The sequence below is a fragment of the Stegodyphus dumicola genome, chromosome 4 (genome assembly GCF_044657685.1).
Source record: "Stegodyphus dumicola isolate Sdum_Otavi_A_Nest chromosome 4, ASM4465768v1".
In the NCBI taxonomy this organism is placed as follows: Eukaryota; Metazoa; Arthropoda; class Arachnida; order Araneae; family Eresidae; genus Stegodyphus; species Stegodyphus dumicola.
Window position 1 is genome coordinate 74,011,073 of NC_140771.1, and position 22,567 is coordinate 74,033,639.

The 22,567-nt window shown below is 33.6% G+C and overlaps 1 protein-coding gene across 1 annotated transcript in view; it reads left to right on the plus strand.

The window, feature by feature from the left end:
• Positions 1 to 22,567, plus strand: part of LOC118190400 (paramyosin-like) — a 123,706-nt gene that overhangs the window by 38,232 nt on the left and 62,907 nt on the right. The window contains exons 3-5 of the mRNA XM_085815089.1: positions 7,490 to 7,576; positions 12,351 to 12,517; positions 19,860 to 19,938. Of these exons, the coding sequence (XP_085671215.1) occupies positions 7,490 to 7,576; positions 12,351 to 12,517; positions 19,860 to 19,938 (333 nt within the window). The remainder of the gene's footprint in view (positions 1 to 7,489; positions 7,577 to 12,350; positions 12,518 to 19,859; positions 19,939 to 22,567) is intronic.

A 22,567-nucleotide genomic window follows, 5' to 3' on the forward strand; every position in this document is an offset into this window, starting at 1 on the left:
AAGAACGTTATAGAGTAGCTATTGCCAGACTAGGTTAACTGCATCCTTAGGATCATTGTCCTGCTGAAACGCAAATGATATTCCTAAGCCAAGGTTTTGGGCACTGAATTTCATGTTATGAGGCAATACGTCAATGTACGTGTGCGTGCTGTCATAATACCATCAATGAAACACAGGTTACCAATTCCATTTGTGCTGCCCTACAGCCCAAAACTACCACGCTCCCTCCAACATGTTTTACAGTCTGTGTTAAATGTTGTTTTGAAAGTTCGGTGTTAGGCATTCTCCCCACATATTGTCGTTAATCACTCTTGAAAATGTTAAACTTCGATTCGTCGGACAAAATAACAGTATTCCAAAATTCGTCTCATAAATTAAAATGAGATTTTGCAAAATCGAATCCATTTCTCCTGTTTATTTCTGAAATGAAAGGTTTCTTTCTAGATGCCCTTCCATAATAACTTCCTCCATCTTAGACATTCCATATAGTCTGTACACTAAACGTTTTATGCGAAGTATTAGCAACATCATTGGCTAACTGGGGTGCAATTATTTTAGGGTTTTTCATAACCTCTTTAATATTGCCACGTTTTCCCTTGCAGAAATGAGTTAAACCTTCATTTTTGAACAAAATAATTATGTTTCTAACATTAGCATCAAACTTCTTTGACTTCGAAGCCATTTTATCCCAGCAAAATAAAATTTTAAAAGTTTTGAAGTAGCAATGCAGACTTTATACAAACAAAGTTTCTTATCAGTAACTTAACATAACAAAATTTGCATAGCAGTTAGAACTTCGCCAATACTTTTTTGACATGGAAATTTACGCTTTTGCTGTATATTTTGTGTAAAAGGCATATTAAATTGGAAGTTTCATTAGATTTGTGTGTTTATTACCTCCTGCGTTCGTTATGTCGAGCTAAAATTTTCAGTATTTCCTTTGTTAGTTAATATGATCAATTATAGGCAATTGCCGATACTTTTTTATCCATAAGTAGCGCAAGGGCAGGAGGATATCCGAAGGTAGTACAAGATCGGTACACCAGTTAATTATCTAGAACAGTAACAACAGAAATAAAGAGGACTTTACATCAAGTTACATGTAATTCAACATTGGCTTTACACAGCCAATTGATCAACCCATTGATTATACAATTTTTCGTTACTGCCAAACTAAAAATCGCAGTGCTGTTATAAACGGTATTTTGGAACCATTGAACCAGTTAATCGGAACGTATACTTTTCTTTGTTTGCAATGTTCACTTACAAATACTTTCCTTGATATTTACCTTCATTTTGTGGTCATTTTCGCACAAACAAGCAGGCTTAAAGCACTAGAACAGACAGAACTAAAAGTTTACTCTACCTCACCATTTGGTGAGAGTTTAAAGTAAAAATATGCAAGTATAAAACTATCAGCCAGCCCAAACCTGTTATCAACACAAGGATTCCTTCTCGAAGATGATATAAATTCAGCAATTTTAATCTAACCAGAGTCATACGTACTTTACCAAAACGGGATTTAACCTCAGTTTAAAGTATTCCCAGTAAGACTAGTATTAGCGTCGTCAATTACCTGTTTTTTTTTTCAGTCGGTAAGACAACAGAAAGTAAGTCAAGCTTTCTCCCTCCTATTCGTAAATCTTCCAAATTTATGGTAAAGTATTCACATTTTACTAACATGTTGTTAGGAAAACGCAAATGCCGCAGTGTCTCTCGCTGGGTCAGAAAATAACATATCGAACAGTGTGAGACTAACGCCACGTTATCTCATTTCAAGAATTTCTTTCTCAATTCTTTCGAATGAATGGAAGTGTTTATTCTTGATAATGACCACTTAAAGTAGAGGTGGGCAAACCTCGGACTAAAAGCGTCTTTTTAGTGCATAAATGGAGGTAAGTCCATGACGATCATTTGCGGGTACGTGTATTTTTGCAGAACGCGAGGGGAGCATTCCTCTCTGGCAGAAATTTTTAAAAAATTACAATTAAAAACATATAAAATATGCCCCAAACGAAATCTATTAGCCTTTAAATGCTATTCCTATTGGCCATCAAGTGATTCACATGTACTGTATTATTTCATTTTTAAATACAAATTTAAGGGTAAACTATTCTTTCCTTAAGCTCCCTTTTCTGACCAGTCTTTTTATCTCAATAACATTCATATTTCCTTATTTAATTTCTAAATTAAAACTGATAAAATGGTAGGATAGGTATAGGTAAAAAAAAAGGGATGGAATACCAGAATTTCCCCATTAGTGGTACAGGTATAGACCCGTTATACTAATTGTGCAGTTAGGACCCATTTTTGAGGCAGAACGATCCGGGTTTGCTAAGGTCTCATACCCTCTTCTCTGAAAACAGCCTCTAGATAGGTCTTTCAGCTCGCGGTGTATTTTGAGTATCCCCTTGACGACTAACAGTTGGAGTACGATTTGTCCGATGCGATGTAGTTAGATTTTATTACTTACTTTTTGACTTCTTCCTCCTTTCTATTGTGAAGCCGTATTTTGCAATAATAAAGATCTGTATCACTAGGATATTTCATTTCTGAAACTTGAAATCGTTTTCCGTGATTACTTTTCCAATCTCCACTTCCTTACTTCTTTTCAACTATCAGATTAAAAACCTCAGTTTTTTTCCTTATTTAAATTCAGTCGCATACTTACGAAGCAGTGTAAAAATTTCATTGAATGCATTAATCCAAGTAAGAATTATATTTCATAAACAATTGTTGGTTCTGGTAGAAAATAGGCAATTTGATAAAAGTGCTTGTACCTTTGCGGTGGGCACTGTTATGAAACGGTCCGAGTGAAACTTATATTTCTGAGAACATAAATAATCATTGGTGTTGCAGAAAAATGGTTTATTTGCTTAAAGGTGTTAGTACCTTTACGACGAGGCACCGTTATGAAACTATCCAAGTGAAACCTCTACTTTTGAGAACATAAATAAAAGTCGGTGTTGAACATTCCTTGCAGTTAATATTCTGTAAGGCTCTGATGATGCAAATTTTACTGGTTTTGTTGGCATAGGAAATCTTTAAAAACTACGCATACTTTCTCAAACTGATATCGATTCTTTCAACTACATATTTCATCTAAATGTTTGACCACGTAGAAAATATCAGTATTTGTTTGTGGTTAACTTGTAAGAAATCCTAATTTGCCGTGCGTACTGCCGCAGTGGCTAGCATTCTTCTTTCTAAACATGTTATATTATTATAATAGGAATATAACTTTAGAAAAGCAAAGTTCTCCTTTATTCTTTCTTTTTTTTATTTTCGAAACAAGAATTTTCATTTGATTTTGTCTTTTGAGATCATTTTACCTTGCAAACATGTTACATTTTCACTCGAAACTAATTTGAGGGAGGTAGGAGAAAGCGAGGACAAGAAACAGAAAACGAAACAGTTATGCTTCGCAAGGTAAGAACAAGGGAGAACATTTGTTTCGTGACCCCATCCCTTCGTTGCCAAAACGTCTTCCTAGAGCCAAATATTTCTTTAAGAACTGTCATCCAGGGGTTTCAGTCGGAGGGGCGAAAAAATAGTCACGGTTGCCCTGAGAATACTACAGAATACTGCAGAGTATATCTGATCCTTCCACCCTCAACACGACGGGCTTTGCATGACCAAAAATAGAAGTGGCTTCGTAGAGCTTTTCGTGTTTATTTTTCTTTCTTTTTTTTCCTTCGCTTTAGAAGATGGGAATGTTTCCAGATTATGACGATTTCAGAGACGACGAGCAATTTTCGCCTGCAAATTTCTCCGTTAGGACAGCAAACGTTAGTAAAATTTTCTCAATTCACGTGAGCAGACTGACGAAAAATTGAGAGATTTCCTGAGTGGTGTCTTCCAGAGTTCATATGAATCATAAATTCTCTCGAATCTGGGTCTTAAATGATCCTCGAACCTCTCGGATGTTTCGTATATCGAATGTATCGAATCTTTCGTAAAAGATAATAACAAAAAGTATTCCTTAATAATAATAATAATAATTAATTAAAGCAAAATTTAATATTTGAATCAGAATTCAATATGATTTTACTGAGAAACGAAGTTAAGAATAAAGTTATCTCAAAATACACTTATGTTTATTAGGAAGATTCAAATAAAATTTGCTATTAGAACTGCACAATTAAACTCGAATCTTGAAGTTTATTTTCTCTGGTATTAAATAATAAAGAATCTCTACGTATATATGTATGTACGTTTCTTGTAGAATGCAAAAATGGAGGCACATAGACACGACCTAATTTTAAAGATTAATTTTCCGCCCGAATACAGGCACCTCAAGAATCGAATTTTTAATTTCGCTAGCAGTTTGTTTCTCTTTATTTATTTCGTATTTTAAGCAAATTTAAAGAACTTTTGATTAGAAACTAAGCGATCTTGAAAACAAGCAGTGGCAACACTGTTCGAAATAAAACATTTTTTTTCCAACGAGTCAGACCAATGAGTTGTTGTCCTTCGGCAGAATGAAAGATAATTATTTATCTTTCACTACTAACCAATAAACTCAACCATTTAAAAGCAAAGTCTTGCCAGTGTCGGAAACAAAATACTTTCGTCTTCCAGTGCCAGTGTGCTGCCATTCACTAGAGCATAAGATACTAAACTCTCAAATTTAAATCTGTCTGTTATTAATTAAGAAACTAAATGGTTTAAATGTAAAAAAAAATTCTTAAGAATATTTATTCTATTTTTTAATCGGATTGATTAATTGCATTTAATCATGAAAATGTTTGATTAGAAGTATTACATATTTTCATAAAATCATACTAACTGGATTTATTAAAATCATTACACATTTTTCCCAGGCTACAAGTTTCAGCGAAATCTAACGAAAAATATCTGAGTGACAGTTATTTTTTTAATATTTTTTAAGAATATCCTTAGATCAAATTACATGAGAGTAATATTTGAACAACTAACACATATAAATAAATACTAAACATGGAAAGCTAAATATTTTCCAGACACAAAATTAAGGTTGTGTAGTAACAGCCACCAAAAGAAGATATTGAACATTCAGGTCCACTGAATTGTACTAATCCTATTATTATTTTTTTAAGAATACTTCTATTGAACATCAAACAACTATTTTCTAAAGTTTTGAGTGAAAATATTTATGAAAAATGTGCGAAGATTAGAGCTGTGGAAATTTCCGGGAAATTCGTAAGATTTGAGAATTAGTGTATTTGAATGCAGCTTTAACTTAAAAACAGGAATCATACACATTAACCATTTCCTCGTACAAAATCTTAAAGAAGGATCAAGTTCTTGCTTAAAATTAACAACTCGCATATCGTGCTGCTTTGATATTTTTACTACTGTCTTTGGCAACACCTCTTGCAAACAAGCACTGGATGATTTTTGTTCCTTTATTTATTGTTTCATTTATAATGCATGTGATATGGAGAGATATTTTCTTTCGGCAATTCCGAAACCGGAATAAATATTTTCGGCAATAAATATTTTCAGCAATAAAATACGGCAATTTTCTTATTATTTTCAAATACTATACTTCGAATGAACAGTTTTAGATTGGATACATGGGGGAAAGTGGTGATATAGAACGTTACCTGACAAGCTGTGATCTTATATCTAAAGTGCGTATAAACTGCCAAAAGAAAATATCTCTCCATATCTAAAACATGCATTAGAAATGAAACAATAAATAAAGTAACAAAAATCACCCAGTGCCTGTTTGGAAGAGGTGTTGCCAAAGTAATAATAGTAAAAACATCAAAGCAACACAATATGAAAGTTGTTAATTTCAAGCAAGAACCTGAGCTTTCTTTAAGATTTTGTACGAGAAAATGGTAAATGGTTAATTCCTGTTTTTAAGTTAAAGCTGAAAATGGGGAACCTTAAGAGCTGGTAAGCGAATAATAGCTTAGTTCAGTGAACAGAGAGTAGAACTGAAGAAGGGTTAAATGCGCTTTATTATTCAAAATAAATTTAACAGACGACTCCTTCTTGGAGTTTATAAAAAAGCCTCTACTTGGGCTTGAACTCAGGAATACTTAATTAAACTTAACTAAAAAGGTATAGCCGAAGCTATCAAAATTCTAAAAGAATTGGTCCGCTAACTAACGGCGAAGCTATCAAAATTCTAAAAGAATTGGTCCGCTAACTAACGGCGAAACTATCAAGGGCCTAAAGTACGGCGGAGTATAATAATAGCTTAAGAGAGAGAAAGTACCTAAAAGGCAAACGCGCGCTGCTCAGAATATCTGGTCCTCAAACGAAGTCAGTAGAACTTCAATGTTAAATACTTCTCCTCATTTGCATTTGACTGCGATTCTGAAAATACGTTCTGGCCGGAAGTTGTAAGCTGAAATTACGAATGGACAGAAAAGTAACTTTAACTAAAAATAACTGTAAGAAAACATAGGATAAACCTACCAGTAATTATACATCTCTCCCGCAAATGCAATGTAAAAAATAGTATGCACTTTAAAATCTGATGTACACGTATTTACATATTCTGGCTTATTAAAAAGTATTTCACAATCATTTGTAAAGTAGGGTGCTGAAGTAATAATTTCCATATATAGGTTACCGAGGCATACAAAAGTTCGGTAATATTTGGCCCTTATTCAAAATTATAATTGTTACATAATATGCTAAAGATTTACATATTTTGCGGAAAAATGCATTTGAAAATCGCAATGATCTTGAAACCTAAGTGTCAATAAACACAGATTTTATTGCTTTTACTAGTCTTACGTGCCTTGTTGTTGTTTAAAATGTGTATAAAATATAGAATTCTTTTAATTTTTTGATATTAAAGATGGATGGGAATTTTGTCGAATGATATAAAAATTCGATATTCGCATGAAACGCTTTTAGATATGAAACTATCTAGAAATAAGATACTCATAGTTATATTTAGGCTATTTTTACGGGTCACAGGAAAAAACGCGAAAACATCTATATAATATGTTTGCTTGTTAGCGTTTAAACCGGGTCGAACTACCAGTGCTCATATTTTCTGCGCTGTGTAATTAATGGGAGGGAAATTTGAATAAATTTGCTAGAGAAACGAAGAGAAAAATTTTACTGAACCAACAATAACTTGTGAAAAATTAAAATGCTAGATCAATTAAAAGCAGGAACAATTAAATGTATTACAGCACCAATCGCAGACCATTTAAATCCAATATCGGATTCTTACACATCGATTTTTCTCTCTTCTATATTTATTGTGAACGAAATATAACATTTCTCGTGCAGGCATCAACTCATGTATATAAATATATTTTAGTACCTCGTAGTAGTAGCCACAAGGTATTTTTTCATTTGAATGTATATATAACCCATATCCCCGCTTGTCCTATTTTTGAAAATAACTGCTCGGCTTAACATACGAATGTTCAGCATTTGACTTCAAGTTGGATTTTAAATGTTTATTTACACATATGATTTGTATTTTCTTTTTGAAGAAAAGGCTTTGATTTTCCCTTTCTTTTTTTTACAGATTGAAAGGGAACGTTCAGACCTGACGGTACACCTTATGCAGATCTCAGAACGTTTGGAAGAAGCAGAAGGGAGCAGCGAAAGCCAAGTAATATAAATATCTTTTCTTAGATTATAAAGATATTTTTATTTGTTAAAATAAAAACATCACTTCGTCACTTTTCCCTTTAAAAAAAATATATATATATATATTTTACACTCAATGAAAAATTATGAAATGTAATAGTGTGAAAAATCTTAAATTATTTATTTCACAAAAATAAAATATAAACACAGAAAATAAACCTGAGAATATTTGAGATTGAATATTTTAGAGATTTCAGATTATAAAACATAAGTTTACCCAGTAGCCCGCCATGTCTAAATAAATATCTTTAATAAAAGTTATGGGCTTAAATCTCATTGTTTGGGCAATACGGAATCACGTTGCTTCGTTTAATTTTTACCTGTATCTTAATTGTGCAAATATTTCTTATATAAACATTTTTATATCAATACTGACTGTTTAAGTATATTTTTACCATGCTTCGGAGAAAAACTTGACTGCAAGTTAAAGATTCATCTAATGATTTTTATTAATGCGTGTTAATGATTTCCATGTTAAGAATTCAGTTAACGATTTTCATGAATACATGTTGCGGATTCAGTTAATGATTTTCATGAACACAGTTTAATGATTTTCATGAGTACATGTTAATGATTTCCATGAATGCATGTTAATGATTTCATTGAGTGTATATTAATGGCTTTGTTAATGGTCTCCATTTGATGTATTTAGAATAACGTCAAACACAAAAGCTATAGTGATCCACTCATTTATTTAACTAACTTTGTCTCTATTAAGAGTGTCAAGCGACTTATCATCTCGTCTATTAAAACAACTACAAACTCGGAAAAAGGTTTAAATAAATTTTTTATTTAAATTTTGGACTTGGAAAAATTCTGTAAGCAGAAAACTGCTTGCAGAATAATCTTCGCAGTTTGACTCTGTGTTGTAATATAAAATATTAGATAAAATTGGAAATAATTTAACTTTGGAGATCCACAAATGAAGGATCCTATCGAGCGTTGGCTCAGCCTCATAGAATTTGTGTTAGAAACTCGGCTAGCTAAAGGCTAATGCGTGTCTAAAGAAATTCTGAAATCTGAGCGAGGATACAGCTTAACGTTCACCTTCGTTGAGGAAGCGCTAACATTCAAGAGCTTTGTTCTTATGTATACGTATTTAATATGAATTCTGGTAACAACTGACTAAAGATAAAAGTGACAGTACCATTAAAAGAATGAGGTAATAATGTTAATCAGCCTAAGCTTTACAAATGAACGTCAAATAACTAAAGACATCTGAGTTGCACTAAGGCAAACATGAACATCCATTGAGCATGACTTATGCCCAAGCCAAAGTAAACAGCTCAGTTTAAACTGATGTTGACTTTTCTAAACAAGGTGAGTAACAAGTTACAAACTTAACTTACAAAATAAATTAAGTGAACACAAACCTTATCTTTCTCCCAGTACTCTCAGCATATACGAAATCCATTCTGAAGAGAAGAGATGATGTAGAGTTAATAGCAGTTTTGGTCTTCGTTTGTAGAAATCATCTTGTAGGTTTATACTTGATCTGGTAATTAATCTCAGAACCCTAACTGACGTGAGGCGAATTATTGCTATGTCTGAATCATCGACAAAATCTTGAGAACGTTAAAAATTAAAAATAACCTTCTCAAAATTAATAACTCACAATAAGTCAACAGAAAATAATAATGTAACATTATGCTACGAAACAGAATTTCTGTAGCTGTAGAATCCATAATCAAATAAATTCTACAAATCCGTTATTAGGACAGAAAGCACGTCCATTTATGAATGGTGTCCATTTGCAATTTAGACTAGCAAAGTCCTTTTGTTTGAGAACACTTAATTTGAAAGCCATTTGAACTTTTGTTATTATAAATTTAAATCAAAATATCAGATGGCTCAGATGTAAGCTTTTTTTGTTTGGATTTTCTGATTATGGCAAAGTACTCAAAGGCTATCTGCCTAAGCGAATGGAAGCCTTAGTTAATTATTTTCTACGGAAGACTGTCTCGCATACATGTTGCACATGGGGAAACCCACGAAAGCCTTCATGCAACCAACCCATTAACTGGTATTCGAGCCCCGGACAGAAGTCCCAGTGCTAAGCGAATTTACCGCTCGGCGCTGGTGGGCTTATAGTATGGTTCTTCTAGAATATTTCAAGTGCCTTTTATGCATGTTGCTAACAAATTATTTTGTCGAAACCTGATTTGTGTCAAACTGAAGTGGGCTTTTTGTCGTATGTGCGGTGACTGGCTTTAAAGAACGGGTTATTTTGTCCACTTATTTGAAGAAAGAGTGGTAATTAAAGAATGAAGCGGCTAGAATGGTAGCAATATGAAAGAACTAGATAATTTAAACAATAAAAAAACTTATTTATGAAAAATGAATAAAACATTTCCAAGCCACAGAATGCCTGGAGGTACTGGTTATTACGCTAGAAACATTCAAGAAATTTAGTTTTATTGCGTTTTTGTTTGGTTTTGCTCATCTATTATAAGTCAAAGCAAACTAGACTGAGAGTGCAATATCTGTCTATTATCCTGCAGATTTACCTTTTGCTCTGGACTATGCAAGGATATTTTTATACATATTTTCCAAACTGCGTTTCACAGATCTATTGATTACAATATAAAATATCATTTATACACCCTGTTCACAAAAGTCGTTGCCTGGCCTCCATTTTCGCAACCGTTGTTCATAGAAATGTAAACTCGTGTGTAAAATTTAGTTCTTACACGTTATGACGAATTTATGAAAACCTAATGGACAGATTTAAATGAAATTTTGCAAGAATGTACATTTAAACAGAGGACGCTATGAACTATTTAAAAGTCATTTTATGTAAGCATGATTATCAGCAAAGCTCATAGTGCAGGAATGTCTAAAATCTATGTTGTGATATCGAACTGCAAATGAGTCTAATATGAGACATGGTCGTCTCCTCACAGCCAGACAGATCGCTTAGCGTGACGGCATATTAGACAGGAGGCAGTCGAAGAATACCTGTGGCAACCGATCCCACTCTTGCAGCAAGCAATTTTTAACTCCAAGATGTTTCTCGGAGGGGAACTGCGAGATGAAACACGCCTTTCAGGTAATCGTCGACCAGTTAATCCCTATGTGTTGTCGTCCATTAACAAGAACCCAGGACGACCTGCACCCCAGAAAAGTCTAATATAGGGCTTTAAGATCTTCTTTTTATACCTCATACCAGTCTGATGCAAGGTGTATGGCTACGTTATAAAATTACCTCACAATTTTTATCTATCTCTAGCGAGGAATACGATGAATGTCGTAAAGGAGTACGAGCACACAAGTTGCCGAAAAACCCTCGTGTGCTTATACCCCCTTCACATTCACAGCTCCGCAGATACGCACTTGAACGCTTACGTATTCAACTCTAAAAATTAGCATAATTCTTCGTCGGCATAATTAATACCTTTAATTCAATATTTAAATATAGACTAAATTTGCAAATTTTCTTCTTAATTTTGCACACGTATACTTAACAGTCACAGAATGTTTTAAATGCCTTAAAGATTTATGTTTTCGTATTCTCAATTTAAAAACAAACTGATTTTGTATAAAATACGGAATTTATCTTTTTACACTTTCCTCTTGTCACTATATTTAATGTTTATTAAATTCTAGTATTCGTTATAAAAAAGAAAGGACAAAATGTGAACTCCCATGCGACTAAAATCGAAATTTGATATTTAAGTCGAAGTTCATATTAAGGGCTCGTAAACAAATGGAAGAGCGAAAATTTTGCATTTGTATATAACTAAATAGTTTTTAAATCGTTTCTGATGTTAAGAGCTTTAGTGACGAGCGATTCTACGCAGATTACTGCGAAAACTACTGATTAATATACATTTTTTTTTTCAAAATATAGATCTTATTCAAAATATTTTACAAGAACTTTTTGTTATGAAGAATGTTGGCCAGCTACGGTATTAGCACATAGCTTATTCGTACTAATAATTTGCAATAATTAAAGAATTACTTGTACTTTAATGAATTCTTTTGCGATTACCAGATTATCATTCTAATGTAATAAAGCTTCATGGGAATGTTTATAATGTCATTTTTAAATTATTAATATTTAATTATAAATGATTTATGTGAAAATTCTTTCGGCATACCCAATGTAACGAAATTTTAAATTAAAGACACTAGTAAATCACAAAAGATTACCATTGATTGGTATTTAAAGGGGAAATTCAACATCGAACTAGTCTCATTTATTTATTAACTGCCCTCTCCATGGAAATGGAAAGTGACCTCCAAAGTCACAAATTTTGAAATTAAATATTTCGTTCAATATTTGCAGCACGTGAGTAAAATATTTTGGGTTTTATTTTTTATAATGAATCCAATAATTTCCTAAACATACGTATAGTCCCAGGGAAATGTGTAAAAGGTTAAATTTCGTAATTCTCGCAAAATTGATAACATTAAACTTAAAAGTGCAGAAACATGAATCTTTGCCTCATTTCAAACATTTTTGTAATCGGAAGTTTATGTCTGCGACAAACGGTTGCAAAAATAAAGGCCAGGTGAGGATTTTTGTGGCCACAGTGTACGTAAGAGATGCTTATATAGAGAGTAGGCAAACTTACAAACATTTCAGTTGTATAGTCATAACCTTATTCTAATTTTATACAAAAATTTCTTCTTCCTCTCTTTTTTTCACTAACAATATAACATATCGTGACAATCATTATCTCTGAGATCAAACGGTTGATAAATCCTTCCGTAACAACTAATTTTGATTTCAGCTGGAAATGAATAAGAAGCGAGACCTGGAACTGCAGAAATTGAGGAAACTTCTGGAAGATGTACATCTAGAAAGTGAAGAAACAGCTCACCATCTCCGCAAGAAACACCAAGAGGCTATGGTCGACTTGCAGGACCAGCTCGAACAAGCGAACAAAGCCAAAGTCAAGTAAGTTTGTGATGATGCTCATAAAAGAAAGCCACTTTCCTTAGTTAAGGCTGCCATTTTTGTTGGAACTAAAATATGGAGCACATTTAAATATCATTTTCATTTTTTTTGTTGAACACATAGTTTGTGTGGTTTGTCCAAATCTTTTTGAAGTATTAGGTATGTTACATTACGTTACAATGAGTTTATCATCCATACTCCTTGGCAAAATTTGTCACTGAATAAAATGTGATACTGCCTCGCATCGCTAACTCGAAGTCGTTTAAGTGTGAACTAAACCATCAAATTTCTAAATGTCAGGTGCTTCACATGGCTAATTTTCATTTAAAACAATAAGCCGCTACTGTCAAATGGCCCATTTCACGAACTATCAATTAAAACAACACATCGCTAACTTTCAACATTACATCACTAGCTTTTAATTAAAACAACAGTCGATAACTGTCAACGGTCCCACGTCGCAAATTACCAAACACATCGTTAACCGTCAACGCCACGTCGCTAACTATCAAGTAAAACAACACATTGCTAACTGTTAACACAGCAATGCTATTAAAACTACACGCCGAAAACTGTTAACACCACATAGCTAACTGTCAACTGAAACAGCACGTTATTAAATGCCAACACCACATCGCTAATTTTCAATTAAAACAACATATCACTAACTGTAAGGCCTGCATTGCTAGTTTTCAATTAAAACTACTCGTCGTTAACTGTCAACCCTGCATCTAATCTTTGAGTCCCACACTGAATGAAATACCCCATATTTCTATCTGTCACATATAAAGTGCCCCATATTTCTTTCTGTCATATAACTGGTCACCAGTCACAAATGGCCTCGATGGTAACTAGTACTTTTTTATTTACTCTTGACTGTCATGATGTTCTTTGGTTTAATTTTATTTACACAGTCTGAATTATTCTTCATTACTCTACTCTGGTGATTATTTGATCACTATTAGCCGCAGACACGCAGTGACCAAACTTATAATATGTGACTTAACTACCAGTGACTGCCAGTCCATGTTACAGGTAGATCATATTACAACAAGTCACAGGTGTTCTTGTGTTTAATTTTATTTCAAAAATGCAATTGAAGCTACTGCTCCCCCCAAACTGATCACCAACTGCCCTGAAGGCTATCGTTGTACTTCGGTTTTGGAATAGTATTCTAAATATCTACCTAAATTTTCTCCCTTCCTCCTTATTGGTCAGCTACGCGCGCTAGTCAGAAACTCTGATTCTCTCTCGAAGTCAGTGGAGCCTTCGACTTTAATCCTACTCATTTGCATTGAACGCGATTCTAGAAATACATTTTGGTAGAAAATTGTAAGCTGAAATTAGGATGGATAGAAAAGGAGCTTAAAAAATAACTGTTAAAAACTGAGGATAAAGCTTATACGTTTTACGAAATTTATCTGAATGTGAAAGGAAAAATTATCAAAATTTATTTGCGTGTAAATAAATTCAGGTACAAGAGGAATAAAGAAAAAAATTAAATTAAACTCTAAAGAATTACTAGCCTAAAGAACTACTCTAAAGTAAACTCTAAAGAATTACTGAAATTGAATCCAGCAATTCCCTCCCCTTCCTCGATATTCTTATAATCCGCAATGAAACTGATTTTAGCACCACTGTGTACCGTAAACCCTTTGCAGTTTGTTTACCACCCCATGCCAAGTCATGCCACCCTGTTAAGCAAAAAATGGCTTCTTTTTACTATTATGTATTCCGCGCGCTTAAAGTTTGTTCCTCTGAATCTTTGCTTACCAATGAACTTAACTATTTGAGAGCAGTTGCGATTGACCGTGGATTTTCTCCCGTGATTATTGATAAAGCCGTTAAAACTTTTTCAGATTCCCATCAAAGAAGACATTCCGCTGTTTGAAATAATATTAATGACCTTGTCGTGCTTCCATTTTATCCTTCTGTTAGCTATAAAATTGCACGTATTCTCCAGAAATTGAATTTTAAAGTCGGTTTCTCCCCTATTAATAAAATTCACCCTTCGATTCTAAAAGATTGCGTTTCTGTCTTGAATTCTTGAGGAATTTATAGTATATCGTGTCAGGTGGTTTAAAGATATATTGGCAAACAAAAAGAGCGTTGAAGTTTTGTATCAAGGAACATGAATCTTATGTCAGAAAAGACGAAATTAACAAGTCTTCAATAGCGTATCATAGTTGGACTTTTAACCATAATTTTATTTTGGGTCTGCAAAAATTATCCAAAAGGCTTCTTCCATAGGTGAGTTGGATTTTCTTGAAGCTTCTCACATTCACAAAGATTTAGCAGGTTTAGTTAATGATTTGAAGTCCAATCCAGTCCTTCCTAATGCCTTTAAAATTCTACTATCTTAATTCAATTATTTTTGCCGATAGATGGCGTTACCTCCTCGCGTTTGGTACTACCAGAGGGTATATAAAAAAATCCGTTCAGTGGTTGCTTTCCCCCTCACTTTCGATTTGGTAGTGCTGGCATGAGGTGTTGCTGTTGATTAAAGAAATTGTTCTTTCTGTCTACGGCGTTGCTTTTCTTGCGATTTTGTGAAGTAAGGGAAAACGACATTGCTCTCACTACTGAAGCTGATCCTGAGTTGCTGTCGTCTCTTCTTGATGTTCACGATAAGTATGTTTTCTTTATTCTTTTCGCCATTAGGTTAAAAGTTAGGATTCATGCATATCATGGACAAGGAGGCGATTGAAAACCGTATCAAATCTGTGTGTGATCACAGAAATCTGGAAGTTACCTGCGATAACTTAGAAAAACTTAAGCAACTTATGCTTTCTGAGTTTCATGCTTATCAAAATTCATTTAATCCAAAAAATGCGACTGAAGTTCACTTAGCCCACGTCAATGCTATGGAAAAGGATATACAAATCTTAGAATTATACATTAATGAAATGAAACAAAAAGAAACCCTAAATAATCCAACAGAGGAAACAAATCAATCTGATATTACTGCTAGTCAAAAATCTAGAATCAAAAAGAAAACCACAATAGATAAAGAAGGATACATAACCCCTAGAAAAACTCATAAAAGAACTCTATCAAATTCCGAAATTGAAGAACCAGCTCAAAAAAATAAATTCGAGGAACTAAACCCTGAAGACAATATGGAAGCAGAGGAAGGTGAATTTATTACACCCAACAAAAAAGCAGGACACATTCCCCCTATAGTCTTAGCAGACTTCACGGGGGATTGGGATAAGATGAAAGAAGATTTTGAAGAGCAATTAAATATAAAAAAATATCGTGGAAACCTAAGGGGAGGTACACTGACCATAAGAGTTTATGACTCAGACCACTACCGCACAGTTACTGAATACCTAACTAAACTACTTATTCCTTTTCATACTTATAAACTCAACAGTGAAAAGCCTATCAAGGCAATAATTAAAAAACTTCCAAAAACAGCTAATATGGAACTAATCAAAAACGAAATTGCCCAAGAAGGTATCCCAATTCAAAAAATTCGACAAGTAATAGTAACATCAATCTCATTGCTCCCAATCACCCAACGCACTATACGCACAACGGACTAGGGGATATTTTAGATATAGTTTTGATGAAAAACCTTCCTAATATTCCTAATCTTGATGTTCTCCCAGAACTTTCGTCTGACCATCTCCCTATAGTCTTCAACTTCTATGGATTTTATCCCCCTCTCCCTAAAGCTCATACAAAAGTTAATTGGTATATGGTTACCGAACAGCTAAATTCTGTTAACAGCAGAGCCACACTTCGTTACGACTGCGATATTGAGCTGGAAATCACCAGATTAAACTCCAAAATTCAAAACGCTATCAATAATGCTACCTATACAGTCAAGAATAAAAATCCCTATGACATCCCAGAAGAAATTAAATCCCTTATACAAGAAAGAAATAGACTTAGAAAAAGATGGCATATTACTCACAATCCTACTGAAAAACGTCATATTAATTATTTAAACAGAAAAATAAAAGAAGACATCGCCACCCATCGATCAAATTCGTGGGATAATTTCCTAGAAAACATGGATCTTTGCCCAAACTCTGTTTGGAAAGTAGCTAAATCACTCAGAAATCTTTCACCCAATCAAATTCACCCCCTGTATCACATGGGCAAAATTCACCACTCCGAAGACTCCATAGCTGAAATTCATGCAAAAGAATTAGAAAACATTTTGAAACAACATGAAAATAAAAATTCTGATCACGAAAAAGATATTAATTACTCTGTCAATAGCATCCTCAACAGTCCCAGCATTAATTTTTTTATGCCTGCATCTCCAAACGAAGTTCAGCAAATTATTAAAAAATTAAAGAAGCGCAAAGCTAAAGGATATGACATGATTTCTAATGAAGCGTTGCAAGCTTTACCTAGAAGATGCATAGTCTTAATTACAAATATTTTTAATGCTTGTATTAGACTCAGCTACTTTCCATCGCAGTGGAAACATTCGATCATTGTTACGATCCCGAAACCAGGAAAAGATCCAAAGCTAGCAAATAATTACAGACCCATCAGTCTTCTGCCAGCGCTTGGAAAAGTTTTCAAACGAGTACTTAGTGCTCGGCTCACCAATCATCTAGAACGCCTTAATCTAATAGACAAGCATCAATTTGGATTCCGCAAAGGCCACAATACCACACATCAAATATTAAATTTAGTTGAATTTATTGCCCAAGAATTTACAAAAAAGAACGGAGTAGCGGCATGCTTCCTCGATTTCGAAAAAGCTTTCGATCGAGTGTGGCATGCTGGCTTACTTCATAAGCTATCTAACTTCCTTTTACCAAACAGCTTTATTAAGCTTATGAATTCTTATTTTAAACATCGTACTTTTCAAGTGCGCTATGGTGAAGCAATCTCTTCAAAAAAGTGATTTACAGTGGAGTAGCTCAAGGCAGTGTTTTAGGACCGAAGCGTTTTACAATATTCATAAATGATATGCCTCTAACTTTTCATTCTAATATACTCAAATATGCCGACGACACAGTCATCCTCACCAGTTCACGAAGTCCAAATAATGCTTTAGAGAAACTTCAACTCCAAGTCAACATTATTAACAAATTTTGTCAAGACTGGAAAATCAAACTAAATACTGATAAATGCTGCGTAGTTCTCTTTCGCAGATACAGAAAAAATATCCCAGTGAATATAAATATCCGACTCAATAACCAAGATATTCCTGTTGCCAACTCCTATAAATATTTAGGTGTCTATATTGACAAAACCCTAAATTTCAAAGATCATATTCAATATGTTACAAATAAGGCTAACGCTGCTTTCATTGCTCTCTACTCATTAATTGGGAGAAACTCTAAGTTAAGCCTCCGTACCAAGAAAAATATCTACATCTCACTTATTTGACCAATAATCCTCTATGCAGTTCCAGCCTGGGCTACTGCCCGAAAAATAGACAGACAAAAATTAAATGTACTCCCAAACAAAATCTTACGTAGCATAGTGAACGCACCCTGGTTCGTGCGAAATTCTCAAATTCACAAAGACCTGGATATCAATCCAATTCACGACCAAATCCTGATTTCTGCACACAACTTCTTTGAAGATATGAGAAATTCTCCCTATGAAGCTATTAAATCGCTTACAGACTATGACCCTACTATTGAGAACGTAGTGAAAAACCTCGAACGATCCACCACAATTCTAAGTGGTGGTAGTGTATATAATGTATAAAAAAAAAAAAAAATTACTATTCCTTTGCAGTTACTATTCAAGAAAGATGAACTTTGCAAAATTAGGACTTTATTTTTCATCGATGAATTCTTCGTTTTACTACTTATTTAACCAAGATGTTTACTTTTTATTTTTAATATTTCGTATCGTGTGTTTTAAAATCAAAGTTCGTGGTAACACCAAGTGCTTACTCTCACTCATTAGCCCTAGTGAGCTACTTGACCTCATTTTCACCTTTTACAGTTTCCTATTCATTTAATGATTATATCGCAAGTTTAGAAGATTTTCAAGTGTTTCAAAAGACATAAGACTCTTAAATTCACAAATAGATGTTGCTTTTACTATGTTCGAACTTTATTTATTGCCAAAAACTACAAAAACTTCATTTTTCGAACTCTGACTCCTCGACCAATCTAAATGCCGGACGCTGATCACGTGCTCCTGCTCTTCTTGACTCACGCAGAAGCTTAGAATTTCATTTCGCTTCTCGCCACCATTTACGTATATAATCACCCATGCTATGCCATGATATGCAACTTAGCAAAACTTATTTTATGAGTTCTCTCATTTATTGATCTCGCCTTCGGGCTCGGTGTATTTTAAATACACCTCTTAAATTTTTAACTTTATGGTCTATGGTAAAATGATAATATACTGGTAAGAGCTCCTAGTAGCTAAAGCCAGCAGTAAAGATATGATCCAAGATCCAAGATCCAAGGTTGCTTTCCATTATTTGAAGTTCAGATTTTGAGCGTAAGGTGCATTTGCCCCTCGCTCCCTATTTTAACTTCGCTAATTTTTCTTGTCCTTTATGCATGATCAGATAACCTGGCTCAGTAAAAGTAGGCGGCCAGTGCAACTCTGATTAAAAATCTAGTTATAACCACGTGCAGTGCTGATAAGGATTACGTGTTTCTGTGACTCCTTCTCCTTTATTTTCTTCTTTCTAGGTATTTCTTTCTTCTGATGAGGAGGGACTTTTAGCTGCCCTTGAAATCGATTGAGTGTTTCATTATACCTACGCTAAATACAAGGTTGTTTTTACGATTTTGATTGTCACATTAGCGTGTTTCTCTTCTAGTCTAATTACTAGCCTATTTGTGGTTTAATTATTGCTTTTCAGGACCAGAGATGTATTAGTCTCACACTCACTTTTGCGTCTGTAATCACTTTTCCAATGTTGCCACCAAATAAAATTATATTAAAGTTTATAAAAGTTAAAAATGAAATTGAAAAAAAATCTGAAATATTTCAGATTGGAAATGTTACTCAAAAGCACTTTTCCAGCGATATTGGCTCTTATTCTGACAATGGATGTTCGGACTGTTTGTTTCTTACATCGTTCATTTTTAGACCGATATTCTTCATTTGGATTTCGTTCGTTGTCTTAGCATATTCTCAACTTTTCTCCCACGATAGTCCATAAAAGATTTTCTCTTCGGTTAACACTTAAGACCTCTCTAATACTTAACACTCTATAGCAGGAGCGAGTCTAAGAGTCCAAGCAGCGGTAAAAATTCGAGCGCAGCATTAGAAACTTAACTAAGCCTGTGGTGCAATGTTAAAATCTAAATACTTTCAAGTGTTTTTGGTCAAATCATTTGGAAAGGTGGCAGTATATGAATAAAAATAATTTCTTCGTTTTCATTTCCAGGATCGAGAGAGAAAAGCAAAAGTTTCAAGCTGAAGTTTACGACTTACTCTCACAAGTAGAAATTGCCAACAAAGATAAGGTGAGATTTAAGGGTTCACAACATTCTATTTTTATTTAATTTATTTCTCTGAAATTACATTTATTTCGTACTTGCACGAAATGTTTAATAAAATAAACTGCTGAAAAACACGATAGTCCACAAATAATGGCAGACGATTATTTTTATAATAGTAAATATATTATTCATGTTATTTATGATTTAAATAGTTTGAGTTTATTTAATAATATGACGTAGAAAGAAGTTTTAGTATTCAATGTAGTATGCGATATATCACCTTATTTTAGTTAGTTATTTCATAGATGGCACCACTGAAACGCCGTTTTTTAACAGGGAAATAAATATGAATACACAAAGGAAAATGAGTCCATTATTTTATTTAATTATAATTATTTTATTTAATAACTTTTATTTAATAATTTTATTTATTTTTAATTCAACCCATTAAATTTTTAATTCCATTAAATTTAATGGTTAAAGGGCCAGTTGGAGATTTTGGTGAGTTTTCCCGAAACGATCTCCAAGCCATCGTCATTATCAAGATATTAAAGGAAAGTAATTAAAAATATAATTTCAAATACAAAAACGATGACTAAAAGTACAATTTACAATTAAAAAAATAACACAAATTAAAAATACAGAAATCATTTACTGAACTTTATACATACTATATGACACCTTATTGTTGTTCTTTCCGCGTAGAAAGCTATCTATTTTCGCTTAAAAAATACATATATTTCTCCCCGTTATATAATATATAACGTTAATGTTTTTCTCTCCATGTACAGAGTCATCTTTTCTTGCTTAAAAAACATCACAGAGCTGCGGCATTCCTCACATGAAACGTTATATATTATATGGCACATTACTGTTGTTATAATATTCAACAATCCCATTAATTTCCGTTATATTAAAAAAAGCTTATCAAAATAAAATGATCACGAAACAAAGTAAAAGTAGGATGACTAGGCTAAATTTAGTATGTCCCTCATTCTTCATATTAAACAACTGAGATTTTAATAATTTCATAATTCAATAACAGTGGCTTCAAAAAATAAGAATTTCAATAGCTTTTATATTCCAACGTCTGATAAAATAACAACAAAAGGAAATGACAAATGAATAAAAGAGGCAGATTCCATACGACATGGTACCCAAATTTTGCATGTGCTTATATTACAAAGTTTAAAAAATAAACTGGATTTAAACTTCTAATATTATCTAATTTGTTTCACTATTAATAAAGGTAATCTAAAGTTTCAAATAATTTAATACAAACTTATTAAGTAAAATAATTTTAAAAATTCAAGGAGCATATGATTATATACTTTAAACAAAACTGAACAAATTAAATTGACTTTGCTTCAGGATTGTGTACCTTTCGAAATTATGCTATTTCCATCAAAAAGCAACTAAATTTAGATCTTCGTTTTTCAAGAGCAGAATAATTTGCTCCTTGAAAGTGGAGAGACCTCATTCAAATTCTGCCAAAATGCATACAGCAGGTCCTGCAGCTTCAAGATTAAATTTTTGCCTAATTTTGAAGCTAAAACTATTGTGGTTTGATAAAATTGAAACTTAGTTCGTTGAAAATATTTAAAAATAGTCGAACGAATTGTAATAACTCCCTTCTACATTTGATTATAATAGGACCATTTTTATAATATTTAATTATATATTTTCATTCACTTCCTAGTATTTTATTCATATTGAGAAAATTTTGCAAATGTAAATTGCAGAGAAAGGAGACTATTGACTGACATAAATTGCTTCGCTGTTAAAAAAAGGGACTATCCAGTGTATCAGTATATCTCGAAGTTGATTGAATTTTATATAATTTGTTGGATTTATCTCCGCAGTTTAGCTAAAATTTTAAGCCCCACCATGATAGCCGGAAGAGTTTTTGTTCCGTCTGTGTAAATAACTACTGAGTCCAGAGAAAGATTACAGGTTGAATCTTCGCAGCTTGCGATATATCATATTACAGGTCCCAGTTTTGAACGAGCATACTAGGGGGCGGCGCGATGTTTTCCCACCTCTCTTCCACTATCACCAACCTCTTGAGGGGCCTTTAGGCTCCCATATATTTTGAGTGCTTCCTGCCGCACAGACCTTATATACTTATTAACATCCATACCTTCTCCAGATTCGAACCTGGGTCTATCGGTACGTTAGTCACCGCCATAAAGAAAGTGCTTAATGAAGTGATGAACGGAAGATGAACTTCAAATTTAAATGAAGAGTATAATGCAAACAGCTTGACAAGCGTTGGCTCAGATTACTAAGTACGCAATTGTTTTCGGCTAGCGAAATGGCTAGTGCTAGATAATTAAATGACATAACATAGCATGAAACTAGGCCAGCACCTCTGTAGTACCATTGGTGATTAAGGTATTGTTGAGCCTAGTTAATCTTAGGAACGACAACCATCAGGGGGCCCCAAGATGTCAGTATTAGGCTCCGTGCACCAGATTCCCAGGCGCTACCCCGCGAACTGCCGGATAATTATATAGCAGAGCTAGACGATAGAAATATGTTACAGTCAGTGTCGTTGCTAAAAACTTTCTGTTTAAGCTGGGATGTCGAACTCACGTGCCGTATGCTGCTCAAAGCAAGCATCAGTGAGGCCCCAGAAAAGAGCTCGAAGCAC